This window comes from Dermacentor andersoni, chromosome 2 (assembly GCF_023375885.2).
Source record: "Dermacentor andersoni chromosome 2, qqDerAnde1_hic_scaffold, whole genome shotgun sequence".
NCBI classification, from domain to species: domain Eukaryota; kingdom Metazoa; phylum Arthropoda; class Arachnida; order Ixodida; family Ixodidae; genus Dermacentor; species Dermacentor andersoni.
The window spans coordinates 59958176-59983149 of NC_092815.1; the positions used below are offsets into that span (position 1 = coordinate 59958176).

Consider the following 24974-nt stretch of genomic DNA (forward strand, 5'->3'; position numbering starts at 1 on the left):
ACGCAGCTACGCGCAGTGCAAAAATAAAATTTTCTGACTTTTAGAATGCTCTCGTGATCACAAAATGACCCAATAGCTTTGGCGAACCAGGTGGTCTCAATGGCGCCGCACGACGGCATTGCGAAAGCGAGAGCAATGGCCGTTTTTGACACGAGATCATAAAGCCTCTGCCGCATGCAGTGCAGTATTTTTTGGCTCGTGTGTTCACAGCAGCCTCTACCAAAGATAAGCAACGTTTTTCTTGCTATGGTCAAATGTGTTTACGGGGCCTCTTAATGTCACAGTAGAGACGGAGAGAGTATTCTAGACATACCTGAAGGATGACACCAGTGACTCTTTGGCTGAGAGGTGGCATGCTGAAATGAACGATCCCCTCAGCGTCTGATGTGTAGTTTCGGCAAGCGAGCACGTTGTCGGTCTCCCATGAGCGCCACTTGAATTTGTTTCGCTCCACAAACATGCACACTTGAATGAGTTCCTTTGCGCGTGGTGTTCCGTCAAGCTCTTGTACATAAAGCTGCACAGACAAAGAAAACAAAAACATTAAGGGCCGATTGAAAACTAGTGTTGCAAGTTAATTTGCATTCAACGTACGTATTGGAAGGAGACTTACGACAGTGCTAATAACGACGTTCCTAGATTGTTGTGTGTTCTTAAACAAGAATTAGAAGAGTTAAGCAAGTGATTTACCAGAAATGTGCTTAATGACATCACGGGCTTCATTAAAAAGGATCGAGTCGAAGAAACGTACGTGGAAAATGTGTATTAACGGCTCGAGACAAAGGTCGACGCTCGCTTTAAGGGAACGGTGTTTCTGAGGTGTTTCAGGGTACAGTTGGGCAGGGATAAATACAAAGGCGACAAACGGTGCGAGCTGGAGCCTGCTTTTGCGACCGTATGGGATTATTAATTATGTATAATGAACACCAAAAAAGAAGTGGGCTAGCACTGCTCTAGCTGAACGAGTGCGACGCCGATGCACTTGAGCAGGAGAGAAAATGGGAAGGAGAAGGCGCACCACTACAGCTAACGCAGAGTACGAGAACCACCGACGACCACCGAGTCCCGTAGTTGCGTTTTGCGAGCTTCGCATCGAGTGCAAGGATGACCTCTAGAAACAAGAAATTCACTTTAAAAAGTTGGCACCCTTTGGGGTGTATCTTGTGTCACAACAATAATCGTCTTGTCCGCATTTCCTTTCTTTAACGCTGCGAGCCGGGTACTTCGAAGTCACGAACGGCTTGTGCGTTATCAGAGTGACATAGCATTCTCGACAGGAAACTAGGGAGCGCAGCGTTTTCAAGAAAGGAAACGCAAGCAAGGCAAATGGCTATTATTGCTGTAAGACAAATGTACGCTTCAAAGAGTGTAACTGAAGAGTTAAGCACAGTTAAAGGAAAATCAAGCTGTGTCAAGTTGCACACTGCAAGAATCCTGTAAAGTTGGGCATCATAAGCACAAGTGCACAACGCACTACCACAAATGTTCGCTACAGAAATGGACATTGATTAGAGAAAGGGCGTAGTTATTTTCTGAGGGTAAAAATTCAGGCGTAAGAAATTAAAGGTAGAGGCGGCGGCCTGAAAGGTGTAAAGGAAATGGAAATTCTTGGAAAGCCCATGGCGAACTGTTCGCGTTGGAGCAACCGCTGCGCAGTGCGCGAGGAAGTAAACGTCGCCGGAAGTGGCTTGCCGACGCAGAGAAGAGCACCAACTTTGAGGATGGCTGAAACGCAGTTGCTTATATCGGAGATACTGAATCAAGAAATGACTGAAGCGATATGTGCATTTTTGTCGATTCTCTGGAACTACGATATTGTTCTCCTGTGGGTGCATGTGAAGAAATTTGCTTCTCGATATCCTAGATTTATGCGCGGAAAGCAAAGCCGTAGAGTGTTGGCATAGCGTTACCGGTGTACCATTACCGCCTGCCGATGTCGGCGTAGTTGAAAGCAAACCGTAATGGTAGAACAGTACACTACGCTAGAATACCGCACTTCACAAAGAAAGCTAGGTATAAGTAAATATTACAAAAGCGTGAATGAAGTGTAATAACGCGTGAGCTTAGCTGAATGGCTAAATTAAACGATGTGGCTGGAACCTAGATGTTTGCGAGATGACCACGTGAGGCACGCGACCTCGCACAAAGGTTCAGGACGCGTGGCGAAAACGTAGCTTACCTTTGCTTTGTTGATGAGATTGAGTTTGAATGTGTTGTCATTGCTAGTGTATTGGCCGTTGGTGTCGTACTTTTGTCCAAAGTTAAGTCTAAGCCGTGTGGTACCTCGGCTGTGCAGCTCGGTGGCAGATTGAGAGACACCTGCAAGCGAAAGTATTTCAGTATGTGTGGAAAGCTGATGAGCAACAGTAATATGCGAAAATGGATTCATTGTTAGAAGGGGATATAGGTGTTGAGTTATTGGCAGAATGCCAACAACTAGAAAGATAGTGTATTTGTATTCACATAAGGCACCAATCAGTGAGTCTAAATGCAGCTTGTAGGTGTATACCATACCTGTTCCATCTTCGATGACTTTGGCGGTAACGTTTATTGATGGGTACGTAGGGTACGTGTAGTTCACAGTGTTCAACAGCGACACGTTGAAGGCATAGTCATAACAGCCGTTGATCTGAAAGCGATAAAGAGCATCAAATGTGTGCCTAGGGACTTTCCAGAAAGACTAGTACCAGCGGCAATAGCAGAGCATAGAGTTATCAAGTGGAAAATAGATACGAGCGGAAACCCAGTGAACAAACCCATTGAACAGACAGATTGTCCGCCGTGTATATGTTCCATGGTAGAAGCGCACGGAAAGAACGTGGATACAAGAAAGAAAAGCTGCATACTTTCTTGCCGAACGAATGAAATAAAAAAAAAACAAGGAATCGTTCTTGTGCTATCACTGCAATTTGGAACACGGGATGAACAGCAGTAGAGACGTTGTCATGTTGTTGCCCTTTTGAAAAATTGCGTTATAGAAGTCCTATTCGCCTAGTGGAATTTGCCGAAAGATACGATGTGCGAGGTCAGAATTGGGCAAGAACGTAAGAAAATTATTTATGCGAAGCCAATCTAGAGACAACTTTCTTGTCCTAGCCGATGAACGGAGGCGAGTAACAGTAAGGCGTTAACAGCAAAAAAGTTACCTCGGCTACACGAAGAATTACTGGTTTTTGGCGCACTGGGTAGTAGTAGTTGAACGGGGACGTGTAGATTTGCACAGTTCCTTTCACATTTTCGCCGTAGGTGTACCTAAGAGGGGAGAGAAGAGAAAGCATCATAACACACGAACAGTTGTACGCTTGAAGGCACCAGCGAAAGAATACATAATGAGCATACTGACAAGCACAACGCTGGTGCGGCAAGGTACCCGCTGTGCCACTCACCAGGTTCTGATTGTAAAGGCAACGATAGGTTTCGAAAACTCGAAGTTTCGGATGGGGAATCACATTGAAAATAGTACGCGATGAGTTATAAATATGTGCCGAATGAGCAGCCATTCGTTAAGGTGGAATACAGGACAAATGGGCTGCAGATAAATCGTTCAGTTAAGAAATTGATAGGCGTTCATACATTGCGACTGCAAACATGGCTAGATTACAGCGATTTCGTAAGGAGTAGTACAGTTGCCATTTATTAGCAGGGAAATTCAGATGGTGGCGACGTTAAGCCGGTGTATTGATGACAGACTTACTTTGCGCAGACAGTATAAAGGACCGTGGGATTCGTAACAACATCGTTAGCGTCAGGTGTGATGGTGACTGAAAATTTGGGCAGCACTGCAAGAGAAAAAAAAAAAAAAACTCCATTAAAGAGCTGCAAGAAAGAGCGTTTCAGAAGTTCCAATTTTGATCTTTATATCCAGGCCATAGTGCCACGCTTGCTGCAAATAGACGTTTTCTTGATTCATTGAATCAAGCACCATTTTGACGTTCCGTTTATGTAGTACGCCTTAACGAAGGACTACTTAAAGAAACCAAGTTCAAGACTTGCTGTTTAACGGTAGAAAGTATGCAACTGTTACGACTTTAACCCGTAGGCCATGGATGTTTAGCCAAATAGTTGCTTCGGGAACGCAATGCATATTATAGAATAGAATGAATGAATTACGTACGAGTTACGTAATGTGCATTTACCATAGTCCCGGACCTCAAACGATGTCGATCCAGAGTTCGTGTTCACCGATACCGCAATCGTCCACGAGCCTTCGTCAGTAATCGCAAGGAGCTTGTAGGAACCTTGCAGAAGACCTGCAAGACACCCCAGTTGCAGTCTGAGAAAAGGCTACTATGCGGCCACACATCTATGGCGGCTTGCAAATGAACCGCGCATCTATGGCTACTTGGAGATCAACTTACCATCGGTGAAGTTCACAAACTGCTTTTGATACAGAAGCTGGCCGTAAGGGTTCGTGATAGTAATGTTCGCCTGCGAGATGGTAAGTTGTATTGTAAAAACCGTGTGCATTTTTCATTGAACAGGTTTTTAAGTGAAAATAGTACGTAGCAGATAGCGCAATACGGCCTATTCAGGTGAATTGCTTCCAGGAGAAGGCTCAATTTTCTGGTAACGAATGAATAAAAACGCATTGCAAGAGAGTAGCAAAGTTAAAAGTATATAGAAGAGCACACGCAGCAGATGGGCGTAAACATTGTGCAAGAAGTAGAAATTGCGGAAACGAAGGCAGCCGTGAAGCACAGCGATAGGGTAAGCAGGAACGGACAACTTACCAGTCGGTCAGTGACAGGCAGGAGGTTGTTGTCAAGTAGGAGTACTCTGTAGTTGACTGCAAGGCAAGAGTTTACATAAGTTGAATGTGGTATTTCCATGCGGGCTCGGAAAAATCAAGAGGTGATAAGCTGAATGAGGTGAATGGACGCGAAATACATCAATGCGCAGGCCAATATTTAGGTTAAATATTATATCCTCACTTTTGCAAGCCTATGCCTACATTTGCTGCAGTAAACGGCACTACATCGTGTTGAGGCAACCTGTCGGAGTCACTTTTGAAGTGTGTATCAGCATCCATGTACTGGGAACATATCGTGCCGTTATGAGTAACAGTGGGCCAACATATGGATCCAACGAAATAAGGAACGACGTCGGAGAATACCGAATCGATCTTAGACGTGAGGAAAGTACACATGGCATTTTTTTTACGTGTATGGTGGCCTTTGGCTATCCCGCAGGATGTTGTACTATACAGCAACTGTGCATTGATACACCTGCGTGAGAAGACTTGGCAAGAGAGTTATTGCACAGAAAACTCGGTAAGTTACCCGGAAAAAAGGCTTAAATGGTAATAAATGCAAGTTAACAGCGAGATTAATCGCTCACTCAACAGTAATGACAACCTAAATAGCGCGAAGAACGAAGCATGCAATACTGCTGGAGACAAACTTGACTGATGTCACACGTACCTGTACTTCCTTGTCGATACAAGCGCTTGTCGGTCTGAACAATTACGTTAATGTTGTTGACATATTCAAGTTGAACCGAGGACCTGTTGTGGAACTGGTCGCTTCCAAACTTCCCAGTAACATCCAGGTACATGTTGTAGAAGTCGTTTGGATTCAAGTCGGGAACGTGGAACAGGAGCTCGGAGGCAGTCCCTGCAAGCCACAGCAGTGGGATTGAGTAACGGTTCGAACGCCGAACTAATTAGTGCGTATGTGGTTACTCGAAGTGTCTGGACGAACGAATTGAAAATTATGGGCTAGTGAGTCTAGGCTATAACGATATGGAAGAAATGGCTTGGCGAATAAGAAAGCATTTATCGAAAATGAGGCGCGACCGATAGAGTATCGGCACACAAACTTGTCAACAGCTACGCATGGTAATGAGGATCCTCAGCTCAATCAGGAACACAGGGCGAGGTGACAGGTTACAATATTGTGATCAACGTCAAGGATCCGTTTATTCACGTGGTGAGTACCCCACCTTTGACTACGCACTAGCACCTCGGATGACAATGGGGAAAGTTGGCAGCAAGTCTCTAGAACTGGTTTTACGTTTGTGTGGTAGCTGTCCTGCCATTCTTTTTCTATATAGGCCTATAGTGATCAGTGAATAGAATTACAGATCAACATTTAAGAGGAAATGCTTGTCGAAAAACGTGCTCTTTCGACAATTACCGATTGCTTATTTTTACTTGCGTTAGGTTCAGCTTCAATGCTATGACAAAGACAAAGCTGAATTTAAACGCGATTTTATCCATTTTCAATTCAAAGTGGTCAAGGTGACTGTCAGAAGCCAGAGCTCGCGGCTAACGCAGTGCGTGCGCTCTCAGTTGCCGATAAGGCAAGGACTTCAGACAAGCTGCTTCCTGGAAATAAGCCTGGTTGCCCGAGAGGTGACGAAGCAAGAGAAGAAACATGGAATTGTCGCGTTTTCAGGTCACTACGGCTGGGTTTTAAATCGTAAAACGAGTTAAAATCCGATTCTTCTCCCATTTGAGTTTGACAATCTTGTTGCTGCTTGCGATGTTCGGACCTCGATGAAATATGGCCGATGTTTATGCTGACGATACGAGGAGTGGTGTTATTTACCTGAAACTTCAATATCACGTTATTCAACGCTAATTTCAAGTACCACTTTCCAGGTTCTAATTTTGCACATAGTTTTTTCGTGCATTTCCTTGCTAATTTTCAGCATTCTACAGTTGATGTGGAGGAATACGAGAAATCAGTGGTCCGTAATTATGGCAGTTTAGGGGTAACAGTGGGGGGCAATAATGCCCAACTTTTACATATTGCCATGGTACAGAAGAACTATGAAACTCGCTGTAATACTGATTACGTATTTGAAATCATGATAAAAAACTGGAAACAGCTAGATTATTGCTCTAGCTGATGTACTTACAAGTGCCATTCGACTAGCCTCTCCTCCTTAATCTTTCTTAGGCAACGTGTCGTACGCTCGGTGGTTGTAAGTGATCGATACTCGTACTTTCTACACTTTAAACATTGAGCGAAATACGCTTCTATAGATCTTCTGCACAGAAGATAGCCAGACGGGAAGGCAGGGAAGTCAACGACAGAAAACTTCAGTGTCTTTCCAATTTGAATAAGGATGACCAGCGAAGCTGCGAATGTGGGCCCCTGAATGGCGAACTGCACCTCCGCCGCGAATAGGCCCGGTATTGCACTATCTGAGGGATCGTGCCCACGTACGAACAATTGTTGGTCTGTCCGCAGTGACGAGATCCGCCAGAACATAGCCCCAAAGAGCTTCGCTGTGAAAACGTTCGGTGGGTAGTTCGTGGCAAATGAGAGAGAGAGATGTGTTAACGTGACATTGCACTTCTTAGGTCCCGGGTGTACGACTTATACTGCGTTCACGCCATGGCAAAGTTCGCAGGAGCTCATTCGAAGCACATCCTACCTGTCCGAAATGCAACTGACGGGGGTCTAATATATGAGCAGATATAGATACATAGACCACGTGACCGGCTTCCCACACACTATCACACTCCTAATGCTCACGCATTAATGAAGCGTCCAGTCGCGTACGCTACATAGGGGAAGGATTGAAGATGCCGGGAACACTTGTAGCATCTGGCTTCTGCCTGACGGTTGAATTAAAACGATTGGTATAAACACCGATGAAAGAAATGGGGGCATGGTATCTGGAATCTTACCACTTTGATCGAGGGCATAGGTTTGGGTGGCCAAGATTGTGCTGTTCTGGTTGATTCCCGAACGAGTGCCCCACAGTTCCACCACGAGTTCGCCGGCTGAAGCTGGATTTCGCACAACGGCTGTGAGCTTGACATCAGCATTCGGTGTCAAGTATCCCGGCGCAGTCACGAGGTATTCACTGTCCCAGGAAGAGGAATGCGTAAGTCGATAGGTTACGGTTGTTAACGGGAGTGTACCTTAAGGACCCGCAGGTATGCTAAGATAGGTGCGAACAGCTGCTGGGCCTTCATGCACGTGCTGAAAAGGAACTAACTGAAAATTACAAAGAAGGCATCGTACGCTAACCCTATGACCCGCTACATTGCAGCACCTAAATCTAGAAAGTGGTCGCGCGAGTAAGCAAGGAACAAGAGTTTCAAACCTCAAGAAGTGATGCCTAGCAGCTAGCAGTGAACGAATGAAGGTAAAAACATCGGATGGTAGCGACTCGATATACCACTTCCTTAAACATGATTTGAAGAAAAAAATACGTTTTTATTTTAGCATATTACGAAAAGGAAGGGACAGACACAAGGGACTCAATAAACTATTTGTATACAATCTTTGTTTCTTTAGTACTCAAGTGGGAACAGTACATGGAAAGGTCTGGGTAAATTCAAGAGCCTTGGATATGTTTTCACCAACACGCCCGATGCACTACGTGTATTAATGAAGCGGGGCGCTGTAGACGTTAGAGATGCGAGGCATTTTCGGTGAACAGCGTTGATGAAAATGACATAGAAAGCAGACGTCCCCATACTACCCTAGGCTTTTTTTCCTAATCTAGGCCGCACGTTTAACACCAAAACCATGTCTCCGAGCTTCCTGTAAAGAGGAAGATTTAGCATGGGAAATGCGCACTCCGATAGCCACTTGTGAACAAATGTGAAACGGACAAATGCTTTTGGAATACAGCGAAGAAATGATCTGAACGAATTTGTTGCATTTGAGAGAGGCCATTTCTAGGGACGATGGGAAAATTTTTTTTAGTGCGATAGCTAAACAAGTGCAAGCTTAAACAAAATTAAGCACGAAGATTGCAAATTCGTCATTCCAAACCAGAAATACTGTAGTTCCGTAACCTCATCCATTAGATCATCTAAAGCAGACAGATCTGCAACAGATTGACGTAAGCTGTGAATATAGATATCAATGTTTACGAGGGTTTTGCAAAAGTACGCATAGTTAAGAGCAGCGTATAACATGTCACTTTAGAAGGCTGAGTAGGTGCAGTGTGCAGAATTTCAACATTACCGAGTCAGCGTTGAAGAAATGGTACTTAATTTTGGAACAATGTAGTAATTGTAGTTAAAAATGACGGCCTAATAAAAATGTTCAAAACATAGATTTTATATTTTCTTTAAACGCAAGAAACTTAAATTTGGTGCAGAGGTGGTCGAGAAAAAGTACATCGCTGTTGCGTTGTACTTACGCCGCTCCCAAGCTAAACCTCTTCTCAATACGCATAACAGCGGCGTTTACATGTTCGTGCGAAAGTTGTTTGCAAGCTTCCGACAGAACATACTTTATTTACTTCGCGCTGTCCGTGACGAGACAAGCACGTGAGAAAGAAAGGAGAGGGGGGTTGGCAGGTGCTCACATAGAGGCGGCGGTGGTCGTTGTTCCCAGAGTGACCACAGCTGCGAGTAGCAGCAACCGGCGCGTCCAATTCGACGCCATGGCGACGACTCGCGGCACCTGCGGGAGAGAAGCAAATGACAGCGTAGATTAAAAGCCTTTAAAATAGCCCTCGCAAGGCGAAATAACATAGCCTCAAGGTGATTTCAGAGGAAACCCCGAGAAAAAGAAAAAAAGGGGGCAAGAGTATCGTTTCTTGCCCCCTTTTATAAGTACACGTATATTGCTGTGAAAAATTATGCCTCCACGTGTTTCTGAAGTCTAGGCGGTATAGAAAAGAACTGGTGAAAAAAAAAATAGAAATCAACGAGAACCAAACAGCCATGCTTAATCGCCTCGAAAGACGTTGGGATATCACTTATCCGCAAGGATGCGAAACTGTCCAAATGCGAGACGCCGCGACACTACCTTACATTTCTCACGCTTCGGGAACAAGAGCATTACAGACAAACAAAGAAAACAGTGGTGAACGTGTCTAGGATACAGAACTACAGCTCGTTGCGAATGCTTAAAACAGCTACACACGGCAACCAACTGTTGATCACCGAGTGGCTGTTAGCCCACAGGGCTGTGAATGAAGAAAAGCCGGAGTACCTCACTTACGGTTTCTTTTAGCTGTCACGCGCTTTCGAACGATGGGACTGCTCTTACCAAGTGCCGTCTCAGCAGTGAACGACCCGAGCAAGTAGCGATCGCAAAGGCCCTGAAGTCGGCGGACAGTGCGGCATAAATCCTAACAGTAACCTACGGGCGTTCGCGACGGCGGGTTGTCAACGGAACTGTGCTATTTTTATACGGTTCAGTGCTTTTCGACCGCCCAGTAGTGCTTTCCGTATCCGGTTGCAAGAAGCGACATCGCTGCGCAACACGCAGTGATCAGCGATTCTGCGCACGGCGACGCGGGAAAGCCGGCGTAAATGATCGTCCACGGTTGACAACGTGTGGCACGTTAGGGGAGATCGGCTGCGGTGCCTCTTATCGAGAAAACACTGGGTCTCGGGCGCGGCATGTGTTCACTGCCACGCCAGGAAACTGTATCCCGCACGCACCGTTTAGCAACGCCACTGATGCGTTTATCGCGCGTGTAGTCAGTCGCTTCTGTTTTTATCTTACTGCCCTTGCTTGAGCGTCAAGGAGTGTCATCGACGACGGTCAGTGGGGCAAGAAGACTCAGTTCCCATATGCTTTGGCCCCTTTAATGATAATAGTATTTAAAAGGAAAGTTTTGACGGCAGCCTGGCTCTATCAGCGCAACTCCGAAGCCACTGAGCCAGCTCGGAAGATAACTTCGCTGGTTTTGATGATCTGGGTGTTCGAAGAGTTCTAAACATTTACTAGTATAAGGAGTGACCGTAACTAACTTAGGCTGCAGCAACAGTACTTCTGAAAGATCTTACCTCCAAGAATGCTGCGTGAATACCGATCATACTACACTTAAGAAACAAGAGAAAGGGACGTTTGGGGTTAGGATGCAAAAGTCTCCACATGGGCGGAAAGAAAGAGACAGAAGGGGTCGAAAGCATGACCAGTGTACTGCCCTCCCTATAGTATACAGGGTAATACTTTTTAAGTTGTTATGGAAGTTTTAAACATCGCCGGTTGCAGATAACAAAATTCTAGTTCTTGGGCTGGATTATTCAAAGAGGCCGACATTGCTTGCACGAGAAAGTGAACACATACTTACCTAATTAACAGAATATCACTAATTATCTTCTTCTATATTTACTTTACGGCGCATGTTGCAATTTACGAATCGTAACCGGCAAGTTAGCAAAACGTACCCGCTTAAAATGCATTTCCAGACTGTCGCCAGTTTGGACATATGCGCCATCAAAGTCGCCCTAAAAATGCTCCGTTGTTCAATTTACTTTTTTTAAGAAAACGCACTTTTCGGCATTGAAGCACAGAAGTAACTGGAATACCCATGTATTTCATCGCACACTTTGGCAAATAATATCTCGAAACTGGTGTCATCCTGGAACTTCGCTTCAAGTGAATACGACTTGTAAGCTCACCTGCTACAATTCGTAAATTGTCACATGTGCCATAAAGTAATTAAATTAAAAATAAATGAGTGAGTTTCTGTTTATTAGTTGAATATGTGTTTTATTTCTCATGCTAGTAATGTCTGCCTCTGCGAAAAAATCCGCTCAAGGACAAGAATTATGTTATCTCCAACAGGCGATTTTTAAAAATTTCGAAAAACATAAAAATTATCATGCTGTACAGCTGAATCAACTTAATAGGCAGTTTCTTACTTCCTCATGTCGTTCCCCCTCTGCGCATTTTATATGAGTGCACCTAAAAACAAACAAATTAAGAGAAACAAAGAGTATTTTCACGCTACTGGCCCTCCGTGTCCCTAGAATATAGCTGTGTCGCTAGCGTGGTAAACTTCTAATAGAGGAATGCCTAGCAATGGGCCACACAAGTATTGCGCATGTTGTCGGGGTTCTGGCTGAACTGTTCGTTCTAGTTTATGAGATAATCCGAGATTTAAACCGTAAAATGAAATTCGCCATGGCTGACGTCCAATCAATGGGCTGAGGAAAAAAAGAAGAAAGCAAACAAACCGTAACAGCCAATAGATAGCCCATCTTCAAAACAACGAGTCAGGTGAAAATAAGGAATTGTCTGACTATTGTTGTCGAACCAGTAAACGTTACTACAAAGTGTCGTATATGGCCAGTTCAGAAATTATGCTGAGAGGTTCATCCTCCCTATTTGTTGTCGTGCCCTGTGAACGCTTTGTTAGCGTTGACGGAAAGGATGCTGATGAGCTCGCTATGAATGCTGTCGGGTACATTAGGGGAATCAGCCGATGCTCCCGATACAACGTCGTATTATAATACAGCTTACTTTCTTGAGATTCATTGAGAGAAGCTGATATTACATTCCCATATTTAATTAATTGGTTATCCTCCGGTATATTCCTAAACTATATATATATATATATATATATATATATATATATATATATATATATATATCAACGGCCAGCCAACCTTCATTGTTTGATAACACGTGTCAAGACCATCTGGTACGCGAATAAATCTTTAGGTAAATCTCTGCTATAAGCTTCATAATCCTTGCCATGCATTCAAGGCCAGATATCCTGAATTAGTTATTTGCGCCTTAATTACGCCTTCTCGCCGGGAATTTATGCAACGGCGACTTCTGTCTCGCAATACAAGTGCCAAAAATAAGCTGTTCGATTCACATGGAAATACTTGTTGAATGGGACATTGGCGATCATCACGAATAATAAGACCCTCTGGCACGACCTGTTGTAGGCTAGCGAGTAGGAATATTCTGAATACTAAGAAGGACCGCAACGTCCGCAGAAGGGTGTAATTAGCTTTTTGTTGTGGGCGCACTACAGGTGCGAAATGTGAGGAGTGGGTTAAATTAGGCACTGGGGCCAATAACAAAACATGAGACTGCTCCCTCGTCGTGCTGTGGCTAATACTAATTACCCACTTGCTGGGCGCAGAGCCAGAGTTTCAGTCGATCGCGTTGAAGTTGCAAATAATATTTCGCGTTCCAAGGTGACGATGCGCATTATGACAGACCTTCGACGAGGACGACCAGAGGAAGTTTTTTTCCACACACCGAAGTGGTCTGAAAGCTATCCGTAAACGATCAGCCGACTTGGCAGCTCTCTGGCTGTGGTGTTCTGAGGTCAGGCGCTTATAGCCATGGTGGATCGCAACCCGTCGGGTGCGTAATCTCTGAGTATCTAGTCGTCACATTTAAGTACTGGTAAGCCAATCCCAGGCGGTCGAACGTTTTCTTGTGTCTTTTTCATTTAAAGTTTGTACATTTGAGTTTATATATCCGTAACAATATCTTCACATAATTAGTAATAATAATAAAAGTCCTCAATTTTTTAGATGTCTCAATTGGGGAAGCCAATAAAAACCAAGATCTTGGCTGAGAGCCGGAACAACTGCGCTTACAAGTTTCTCCTGCAGCGGCAGAGACGCAATTGAACTTGAAAATAATCAAGCACAGTGTTAACGACGACGTACAAATCCAACAGAGTACTGTTTTCATCTTTATAAGGAAAATTATTCTAAAGGACACGAATTTCGCCAACTGGTGTAACCCCCCTAGCATGAATAATCCGGAAATAGCGCAGGATTCTATGCAACCGCCCACTTTCCACATGCTGTGTCATTCATTCGTTTCTTCGCGTCAACCACTGCCACACGCCGAAGTGCTTCTTAAAGCTCTTTGGCAATGACGACACGTGTGCTTTTAAGCACATGTCTGGCTTGCTTGCAAATTAGGTAACTGTGAGAGTAAAAGCCAGTCGTATGCTCCGTCTTGCGTCTCGCTAGGTTTGAATAAGGTGAGCAATGCAACGTAAACACAATTTGACAGCCGACAACCATTCAACGATCTTAACGCTAACCACTTCGCTTACAAGGTGTATCGCGGGTTGTGTAAAAGCTATAAGGGAATCCTTAAGAAGCCGCTTCGCAGAAAGCGGTGCATGCAAGGAACATGATGAGAACAGGCGTGTAATGCTAGTCAAATTTACATAATGCCGAACTGTAGAGAATATTACGACAACGCATTGAGCAGCGTGCTTTCGACACAGAAAAGGAAGCTTGTCATACGTATATTACAATTTTCTTTAAAAAATTTGGTTCTGGCATCAAAGTACATAGAGTCACAATATCAAGCTAAGCGGAAAGCGGTCATTGTGCAAAAAGACACCTCCTATGTGTTACATATGCAACACGGTGTGTTAAGTGACAAGAAAAACAGCGTGAAAAGGCCCTTACGCCAACACTCCACAAACTTCTTTACGCACATTAGTGAAGCCGACGAGAGAGACAGGTAAAGAGGCGTGGCACGTATTAAACATGAGGCGTGCGAACCCACAGCTCATGCCACATTTCTGATGTGTTCTCACGCAGGTCTTATAGGGCTGATGCCCTATTCAGTTCTAAACAAATGAAGTTTTGAAATGGTTGCGAAAAGTCTACAAAACGGTGCCTAACACTTTAGACAATGTCAGACATTTCGTTGTACTACAATCTCCCAGGCCAGTCGCATAGGCTCACATCAGCTCTATCTGCAGGCCATCACGCCGCTCGAGCGCACGCTCTAGGCAGGAGCGTTAACCATATACGTCATCGAGGTCTTTATGTTCCTCTGGTCGGGGGCATTGCGTAACATAACACGAATGACCCACTTTGCATACGCCCGCAGAACAGGACGCCGATCTTGCCAATGTAGTCTTAGATTCCCAGCCCCCGCACCCCCGTGGCTTCGCCCAGCACTGTGAGCTCGCGCCTGGATATCCGGCGTTGCCACCGTCTTGAACGGGAAGCCCGCCGGCGCGGCTACAGAGTTATCGCCGGCGCGCCCCGTACGTTGCACGGAGACGCGCCGACACCTGAAGCGGCCGAGATTAGCGCGTCCGTGCCTTCCTCGCCGTGTTGTGTCTGCGATATTGGGCGTCGTCGGCCACGACGCTCGTGCGGGCGCCCTTCGCGCGCGAAGGCGCATTGCGTTCCGCGAAAGCAGCGAAGGCCGATCAACGTAGCCGCGACACGTGTCAACAATTTGCGCCGGAAAAACAGCGCGTGCTGCCGCCGCTGCGATTGCTACTGTGCGTTTCCTGTGCCTCGCAGCGTTGGCACAGCATGCGTCGCCGTCATCAGCCTGTGTATAGACAGGTGCGAATATCTTGCGTCACGCGTGAACTGTACGCTCGACGCTCTTTTGTGAACCGCGTCACGCATTTACTGCGAGCGCCCCTTTTTCTTTACGTCCGATTACACAATTTGGAATGCCAAATGGCGTGAAACACCAGGCACGCCCGTAGAATTGCCTCAGAACTATAAGAAACAAGTCGTGTACCCCTACATTTTCCTCAAAGCTAACGGGACTTGGTGTGTCGCAACCGTGTCGTAAAGTTACAAAATGATGGCACGTATGGAGACTTCTTAATGACGCAAAATGTCGTTGCAGCTCAAACCAGTAAGAATGTTGTATTCAAAAGATCCCGTTCACCGAACTTGGAAATAACGGAAATTGCTTTCCCTTCGGCTAAAGTTTCACTAAGGCGGATTGCACATGATGGATGGCTGGCACATGAGCGCGAAGTATTGTTACCTCGAATGAAATTTAGAAAGAAAAGCTTCATGCCCTTTGATATTTAATTTCCAGAGTGTATTGAGCAAAGCGGATTTATATGTGTGTTAACGGCAAGAAAAATAAAAATAAATCCGCAGCGATTCATCTATCCAACATTTGTGGTAATATATCTTTGTTTCCAAGGTAAATTTGTTTGCGGGAGTTTGCGCATCATTAGGTTCACAGTTGCCAAAGCCCCGAAGTATGTTGAGCGCTCATTACGTTTAACGATGTCCTAGCAATAGTTGCGTTAAGCCAAACTTTAAGTAAAAACCTTTAAATTATGCGAAAAATGTAACTGTAGTAGAGAGATTGGGAGATAAACTAACGTGGCAGGCAGAGTACCATCTAATTGACAGTTTTTACTTATCCGGAACAAACAGTTTATATTACAGCTGTTTTCTTGTCTTTGTTTTACAGCGAAGCTGTTAGCCTCTCGCTGGTCGGCATTTTTCGTGTGCGTCCATGAACAGAAATTATCGTCAGCAGGAATGGAAGAAGGCGTTTACCGCGCTTGTTTGCAACAACAGGAAGTATAAAAACATCAGTCTATAAGGGGAGTGGTGCGAACAGTTGATCCTTATTTTCAAAAGCAAGATATGGATCTTTGGGCTGGGAATCCCCTTTTGATGAACGCGTCCAGCTAAACGTTCACATATTTTTTCCCGATTCACTCTGAACTACCGAAGGTGACTTCAAATAATAGCCCTCACCTGAGTAGCTATCGGATTTTCTTGCAACGTTGGCTCAAGTCATTTGGGGCGCTTTGTATACTTTCGTATTTCCAATGAATATAGCCGGCATACGCTCTGTCCCGAGCAAACGCTTTCTGTTGGGATTCTAAATGCTTCAACTGCTGTGCTGTCCGGTGCGAATATTGTTGGCGAACAGTTGTGCAAGAGAGAGTCGACCGAGTTTCCTTGTGTAGAATTCGTTGGCAGATGGGCAGATTTCATGCAGGCGGGGTCTAGCTGCTACGGCGTGTTTCACTCCAACCTTCATTCAACAGCTGTGCCCGTTATGCCCGGAAAACACAAGCGAAAAATATTGTACGGGTCTGTCATAGAGACAATACTAGAGGGCAGAGTTTATTTCCTCTGGACACGGGATGAAAGAATAGTTTTTTGCCTGCGAAGGCCTTCCGCTTTCAGCGTTCGAATGGTCTTGCTCAAAGCCGGTCAATATATTTATATACGGTTGTCGAACCGAAACGTGCACACCCACTGACCCTCAAGTGCGCAATAATTTTGTGTCCATAACTATTTTCTTTCTTACTAAAATCTGTTTTTCTCGTTATCTATTCGTCCCTTACCCACTGTAGCATCAACCCTGTCAATAACGCTTCATCCATACCGTCAACCTCCATAACATGGCAATGACTCACTACGCTTAGCAAATGATCTTTCATTTTGGATACATGATGTTCGAGTTCATTACTCGCCACGGTGAGTTGGTGGCTAGGGTATTGGGCTGGTGACTGAGAGGTCATGGGTCGATTTCAGGCCACGCTTGCCGCATCCAGTAGCAGCGGACGAAAAAAAGAAAACTTGCGTATGATGTTTTAGAAGGATTTTAGACGACTGTGGCCTCTGAGACTGCACGAGCGCGTATTTCCCGTGCCAGTGGAATCTAGGAGATTACGAGAGGACCCCAGGTGGTCGAGTGTCCTTCGCAGCTTTCCACTATGGCCTCCATCATAGTCGCCCTTATGTCACATTTAGCACGTTGAGCCCAGTGTGTTAGACTAGAGCTACCGCTAATTTCGCCGATAAGTAAGTTTTAAAGAGTTTCTTTTTACGATGGCTATTTTGTACTTAGAATGAGGTTGTTAAACTAACTGTGAAGCTACATTTGATTTAGGCAGGTAGTACGCCGTACTTCACTGTCTATGCAGGAATTTCTGTTACCGGAAACGCAACAAATGACACGACAACGAAAAGACCATTTACGAAAAAGTGAAGAAGAGTTGGCGCTGAAATCGAGTGCCATGCGATAATATAACTTTATAATATCATCGCCAATTCATAATTTATTGAAAATCCGACAACCCCGGTTGTCGTCAACATCTCAAATTGTACATTGATATATATAAGAAAAACAATCGATAGGTATAGGCACTAAAACACCACAGAGGTAAAATTAAGGTCGACGTCGACATCTGTGCCTGGTACCTTGTCTCCGTTGGCTGAAATTTCGGCATATGAGCTACTAATATTGTACATTCGAAGCGGAAGTACTGAACAGTCCACATGTAATATGGTCATTGACAGTGGCTTCCAAAATAACAAGGATAACCGTAATGAAGCCAGTGCATGGTTACGTAATTAACACACTCGAAAAAAGGAAATAAACTAGACGTCATAAAAGCAAACAAATTATTTAAGTGCTTATATGAAAATTAGCCATCCAGCACAAGCATCATTTGCAGCGCTTACAGTACAGTCACCTCTTGAAGAGAACAGTCGGGGCGAAATATTGCCTTAATTGCTCATAATGATTGAAATTATGGTCGTTAGCTGTCGGAAAATGCTTTGTGTGACTGTTGACTTTGAACGATGCGCCAGGCGTGAGGCAGCGATACCAAAGTTTGACCAAACCAGGTAGTGGGCCAACCGTTTAATGATGACAACTTGTAGCTCAAGTTGGTGAACTAGAAAACACTACGTGCTAAATGGTTGCATCAGCGGCAACCAAAAGGGTACGGCAGCGACAGCGCTTTGCAAGGGACGCCGAAAAAGAAAAGAAGAACCCGAGAATGACGTCGACGTCAGGATTGAAACTACGGGAAATTTCGTTTGCCAGATGTGTACGTTAAGGTAGACTGGTTAAAAGAGGGCTTCTTTGTCTTCATGAATAGTAAAGTTTAAGGAGAAACGAGAACGTACAGTTGTTTTGGTGTTTAGAACAGTTTGAACGATTAAAGGTAGGCATCGCGGCCAATTTCAAGTTTTCATTTGCACAAACATTCGATAATGTGCGCCTTTTTTAAATGGAACAGCGACAAGTGTTAAGAAAGCTATTCTCACAGATAGCTAGGATTAACACAGGAAGTGAGGTATGCGCTTAATTAAATCGTTCTAAAACACGTCCTAAATGAAAAACGCCACCTTATATCTCGATAGGATGTGACGTTGAGAAGGATGGCGAATTTGTTTCTGCACGCTCGGGCATCACGGCACTCGCAAACGACACAGTCATCGTGCGCGACCTTGAGACGGTGTGAAGAAAAAGTTCAGCAAAAACAAATAAATATTTGCAGCCGCATACGGACCGTTCTTGGCAGGAGCTGATAGAGCTGATACCGAAGGATTGGCTGGGCGTCGTCACAAGAGCTTGGTATACGCAACCCCGCTGTGCTCACGTGAGCGCGAATCGTAGCACGCCTGGCTGCACGTGCGCGCCGGACTCGACAAGGGACGGACGGTTCGAACCTGAACAAAAGCGAGGGGCGCGGGAGCTTTTTCAACGCCTTCGCACGTCTACCGGCGCTGGCCGCGCGACCAATCCGACGCGAGCGAGCGTCCTGCGGAAACCGAGGGAAGAAGGAGTAAATAAAGATAAAATTCGAGTCCCTGCTTCAGAGAGGATGAGCTGCTGCCTCCTTTCTTTTTCTGCCTACCGTTCGTGATTTTACTCGTTTTGTTTTGCTCGTATCTTTCGACTCGCCGCAGACAGCGCACACATTACGCGTATCCGTGAAAGTGCCGCCACGGGGGCCTTGATGGAGCGAGCGGTCGTTGGGACACGGAGCGAGCAATAGAGAAGCAGAAACAGCGTAGAGACGTCATAGGCAGGTATGGAAACTCGGAGGCAAGAGTAAAAAAAGAAAGAGACTATGAAACGAAGAGACGGCAGCGGTTAGAGGGCGATTTCCGATGGGTGGCTGCTTGTGACACTAGTTTCTCGAGGCCTTCGGTGCCTTCAAAACAGCTACACGTGCGCAAAGTGAGAGCTCCGGACACGATTCACGCATTGCTTTTTTTATTTGTTTGGCATCGCTTGAAGTGCTAGCACCCGGTTAGCTACATAAACAACGGATGGTTTCCTGCAGAAAAATGAAAAACAAACAGAGAACGCAAGGTACAACTCAACAGGTTTCGCTTACGTTACGGAGGACAACGGAGGATAGTTCGATTCCATCAACGATAACCACATGGTGAAAGGCCGGATGGAAGCGGCGTACTCGCAGAAATCCTTGACGCTTCCCCGTCCACGTCTATTTCTGGCTGCAGTGGGAAATCTCTTTTTCACACGGTAGTGTCAGGACGTAAAAATTAAACTCATCGTTCACAGTCATGTTTAAAGAAGGGCTAAGAACCCACGTGCTGAAAGAGTGCACGGCAGTCTTTAGGTTATTCTGTGTTCCTTCTTCTTAGCCGCTGTTAGTAACATGGAAAAGATGCGGCCGGCATTTAAACATACGCTGCTTGTTCTACAAAGGCGTATGAAATCCACTAATAAATTTTACATATTTACATTCCTACAATGTTGTCCTTTAGCTTTCACGCTCTTTGCATGTCTTGAACTAAGTCTCAAGCATCAGATGGTCATGATTCCGAAGAGGTTGAAGACATGATAAGAGGCCATCAGCCTATCTCAGTTTATTGAGGCCCAGGTATTGGGAACGAAATTTCATCGTTTTGAACCAAGATAAGCCATCATGTCTTCCGCCACATAATCAACATTTATAGCCGAAAGAGTGATCCACCGTGGCTGAGCAAGAAGCCATGCTGGCGCGCTCGTTTCGACAATGGGGCTTGTCGTAAGTAGAGCCGTATTTCAGTATTTCCTTAGCTTTTCCTTCTTATGCAACGATTATTGAGTCCCGCCTTTGCTTAGGCTGCCGCGCTGGTCATGCTATCTATGGTTATATTCTCCCTTTCATCAATGCAGGATTGCCGATTAGGTTAGGCTTGGAGAGCTTACTTGCAATAACCCTTATCACGTCTTTCTCTTTCTCTGTGTACATATAACTAAGTTCATATAGCAAGAAACGAATTCTGACATTTGTCTCATTCCACTTTATTCACATGGTTCATTTAACAGTATATACTGTTGCAAGCAGGAATAATTTTATTTATGTTATTTGAATTGCATGGGGTAGAAGAACCCTCACCTTGATTTGACTCACTTTAATTTTGTATGATACACATATTTGTGTTCCAACATGACTGCTTTTTTTTCAGACGAGGGTGGGATCCATAAGCTTTCATCCACGCACAAAAAGCCCTCGACGAGGAAAAAATGGATCACGAGCATTCTACTACAAGGTCGCCGATAGGCCACTGCGCAGCAAAGGAAAGTGGCGTTTAACTAAATCTAACAATGGGTTACCTCACTCTATTAACAATGCATTCCCATTTAGTTGACTAAACCAAACGAAAATTCAATTGTCTGCCTACGAATTAATGTAAAACTGCCTAGTGCTATAAGGAGACTACAGGGTGCTGTGTGAGGATGCTGACAGGAATGTATCTGAATGTGCGTACTTTCTGCAATTGTGCAACGTGCACTGCTGGCTTGGAAAAAAGATTTTCACTGTTCGCGCACTGAAGTACCGACACGCGCAGCAGCCGCAACACAATTCTAACAATAAGAAGGACTTGCTTGTCCGGGCGTGCCTTTATCCTGTAGATGATGGAGAATGATTGAGGAGCAGGGAACAAAATGATTTCGAGAATATCCTTATGAATGCTGTAGTGGCAGTGCAGTCAGGGTAATGAGAGATTATGCAAACATGGAGAGAGAGAGCGTAAACTTCATTTTCCAATCAATAAGATTTGAGTCCGGCATCATTTTAGTGGGTCTGGGCACCCGCGGCGGACGCGGTTCCGAGACCTTGACATAGAGTTATATTTTCTTTTCTTTAACATTGACGCCGCTGTGCTGAATCTAACTTGTAACTGCATCACCATACATTATGACCGATCTGAAATATGCCCTTATAGTGAATGTCTGTGCCTCGGGAGTAAAACGTTAAGTGGTGCAAATATATTTTATAGATATGAAAATGTATTTTAAGTTTTTCAAGCTGGGATGATATGTGCTAATGGCTCTACAATATAACACATCTTGCAGAGGCACTTTTCTGGCTTTTGTGTGTGTGTGTGTGTTTGTGTGTGCGTATGTGTGTTTTCTCGCCATATCTGCTACGGCTTCGAAGCATCAAATTCGCAACGACAATATTTTCTACATAGCAGCTGTAATTAGCATATTCGGCAAGATGCTAAGTATTTAGATCTTAATTATCGTAATTAGCAATCAACGTGCAATACGCGACCAAAGTGTCTCCCTGAAATCCGGAAGATACTCCTGTCCTGCGTCAGATGACAAGGCACGATTCATTGATATTTACTTCCTAATCAATAGATCAAATTGTCTGCCTGCCTTGCTTGCGTTTCGGTGCCCTTCGCACGTATTTGAGTAGAAAAAATTTTTATGATCATTCGTCAATTTATAGACGCAGCACCAGGTTCGCAGTCGATAAATTGGGTTGTTGGCGCTTCAAACCACCGACAAATACTCTACAAGATAAGGAAAACAAGAAAGACAATGTAAAGAAGAAGCTATGCTTCCGTATCAGTCAACACGTGTGGCGCTTTCCCCATCACTTCTGCCACTCAGCTCTGTCTAGGAAGACTGCAATATCAACGTAATCTTCCGCGTGCTGATTTCTACGTCTTTGCAGACAAACAGGAAAGGCTGGTTGGGTTTCCCTGCTCTCTTATGCTGGCCACTCAGTACATTGGTTATCGACCACATTCAGTCCGATCGCTTGGTGTACGACCGCACAAAGATATTTTTTCACGCTTAAGAAAATCATGTCCTGACTTTATGCGCTGCAACTTCTAATCACAGCTAGAAAGTACGCTTGACTTTGATCTCAGTTCAGGTAAGATGTGAAAAGGAGTCGCGCATGTCAGCAGTGGAGTTTTTTTTTTCTTTTCAAGAGTTAAATTAAATTCTGGTGCTTTACGTGCCAAAACTACAATATGATCACAAGACAAGCAGTAGTGGGAGACTCCAGAAATTTTGACCCCCAAGGGTTTTTTAACGTGGACACCATGATCTGCACTAGGCCGTTTTCGCATTTCACCACCATCGAAATGAGGACGCGGCGGCCGGGATTTGGTACCGCGGTCTCGTGCTTATTACCGCCCGGGCCCACGGGCTCGTGGCTGCCTAACAGCAAGTTCATCCGTCAATACCTTGCTTTCAAATAAAGTCTTTACTCACTCCCCTACCGCTATGCCGTTTCAGCTAAGCCAAGAAGGCGGGAACGCACTGATAATTCAGAGTAATTCATATTGAGGTAAGAAAACAGTTGGAGTTTATTCCAACTTAATAAGCTGCTAGCAAAAATTTAAACAAAAACAAAAACAAAACAAACACATATGCGCCTGGCCAAGAAGCCGATTCACAAGCAGCAAGCTTCAAGATTTGTGCAATGGATTCAAATTTTAGGCTCTCAGTTGCATGTTTGATTGACACGCCCGAAAAGAGGGTGGATGTGCTTACAGGGAAGGGGGGGGGGGGAGGCTCAGACGACGGCAAGCTGCTGGTGGAAACATGACTAAACTTTCGTGCCTCCGTTGCAACAGTTAAGTGCATTTGCTAAAGTGCTCGGCAGATAAGAGCCTCGTCTCGAAGCCGACAAGTAGCTATTTGCCGTTATGGTAGTTTGTTCGCTCCTTACACAATGGTGTACGCAAGAATTTCTCGCGGTGCCAAAATTACCTGTACTTGCTCCGCGGCCCGTGTCTGCAAACAGCTGGCCCGTGCCTATCATGCGACGCGGACTTCTTTCTCGGAGGCAGGCGTCGTCGCAAGTGTACCGACTCCTGTCGTCGAGAGGGACGTCCGACTGGTGGTCGTGGCGCAGGTGGTGGGATGGCCAGCGAGGAGGGGGGTGGCGGTGAAAGGGAAAGGCTCGGTGCCAGACGACGGTCGCCCTTTCGTCTGTGACATAACCGAGGCAAAACACGCTCCAGGGGAGGACGAAACAGTCGGCGCTTTCTAGACGACTTCTTTCAGTCGCGCCCAGTTGTCAGGCTGAGATAGCTGCAAGAAGAGACCATTCTTCAGTGGCGGCCACCGCTGTTTCTTTCAGCCGGCATAACACCACAGGGTGGCTCGGCGGAGAAGCCAGGAGCGAGGAAGAGCCACTGGAATCAGAAATGGTTGCTTATCGAAAGGATTAAAACCCTGCTTGCGAGACCAGGGGCGAGCGTGAAGCTGAGGGGAAATGCTAGGCAAAAGAAGAAATATACAAAAAGAAAAAGACGCTGAGAGGGAGAAAGAGGCTTGTCCGAGTTTCTCCTTCGTGCAAAGAAGCCGCCCAGGAATAAATGTTATGGGGTGCGACACAGCAGCAAAAGTGAGGTCGCTGTTTAGTATTCTACGTCTGGCGTCTGCGACGTTTCGTGGCATCGAACCCGAAAAAGACGTGGCGCTGCGTTTCCAGTGGGTACGGCGTGGCCTTCAACCCTCGCGCGAAATGTCACCGCGCCCTGCCTTCTCGATAGTAGTGGTCCGGGCTGCTTCTAATTCATCTTATAGAGCCGGTCTCTGGGTTTCTCCTTCTCGAGTTAGTCTGATAGCCAGGCTGCTTCGTGGCGTTTAGTGCAGTGATGTAGCTAACACGAAACGTTTAGAAAATAACTAAACGAAATGCCACCGTGACGCTGATACACGGACCTTCGTAGAGCCCAAAAATACAAATATGGGAAAACGAAAGGTAGTAGGAAGGCAGGAGGTTGGTCTGGTGGGCGTGCGTGCGGAAGATCGAAATTAAATACCTTAGCTACTCCCGAATCCAGTTCCCCGTTGGTAAGCCAGGTTTAGTGCACCACAGGGGGTCTTCTGGGCACTGCTAACGTCCAGTGGTTATGTCTGTTCTTAAACAGGTAATGAAAGCGGAGTAAACTCCTCATGCGCTGCTGGTTGCTGGTTGTCTATCTTGTGCTGAACTTCCTACGTTCTACGATAAATGGAAGGGCTCTAGGGGTTATATTGCTGTTGCATCCAGTTAGCAAGTCATCTTATGCTCCTTTCACAAAGTAAAATTACACATGGTTTTGAACCAACTTTTGTGACATAAAGCTTCGGAGCGGTATTTTAGAGCTAGATGAGAAGACGTCATTGCTAACTGAGAACTATGATTGGTAAACCAGAAAAGTACGAGTAAGGTGGAACTATATGCTTGCTAAAGTGTTTGCAGCATATATGCTTAAAAGGTGCTTGAGCGTCAAAGGTTGTTTTGTTCTCGTCAATGCACAACTTACGCGGAAACATTTGGTGTTCCCCAAGATTCAGTTCTCCCAACTTCACTATTTTCAACATTTTTCAATGATCGATGCACGGTAGTCAAACACCCTTCTTTTCTCCTATACGCGCATGTTATCAAAATATTTCAGTCAGCAAACTGTGTTCGCCGATGTGATCTTTTGCGGGAAGACGCCGTCGCAATAATTACTGCTGTGGAGTGAACGAATGCTAGAGCAA

General features: G+C 45.2%; 1 protein-coding gene across 4 annotated transcripts in view; it reads right to left on the reverse strand.

The window, feature by feature from the left end:
• The window catches only part of LOC126542595 (alpha-2-macroglobulin-like protein 1), a 40796-nt gene extending 17568 nt beyond the window's left edge, over positions 1–23228 (reverse strand). Inside the window, exons 1-12 of one of the 4 annotated variants that reach the window (XM_055077098.2) lie at positions 23208–23228; positions 9280–9377; positions 7640–7818; positions 5421–5612; positions 4731–4786; positions 4359–4428; positions 4137–4250; positions 3695–3779; positions 3147–3252; positions 2515–2629; positions 2180–2319; positions 314–517 (exon numbers count right to left, since the gene is read on the reverse strand). In XM_055077098.2, coding sequence (XP_054933073.2) covers positions 314–517; positions 2180–2319; positions 2515–2629; positions 3147–3252; positions 3695–3779; positions 4137–4250; positions 4359–4428; positions 4731–4786; positions 5421–5612; positions 7640–7818; positions 9280–9359 — 1341 coding nt within the window. In that variant the 5' untranslated portion in view covers positions 9360–9377; positions 23208–23228. Of the gene's footprint in view, positions 1–313; positions 518–2179; positions 2320–2514; positions 2630–3146; positions 3253–3694; positions 3780–4136; positions 4251–4358; positions 4429–4730; positions 4787–5420; positions 5613–7639; positions 7819–9279; positions 9378–9920; positions 9938–9968; positions 10061–18741; positions 18910–23207 lie in introns of those variants that run through there. The other 3 variants (XM_055077096.2, XM_055077099.2, XM_055077097.2) reach the window with 3 other exon arrangements.
• Between the last annotated feature and the right edge of the window lie 1746 nt (positions 23229–24974).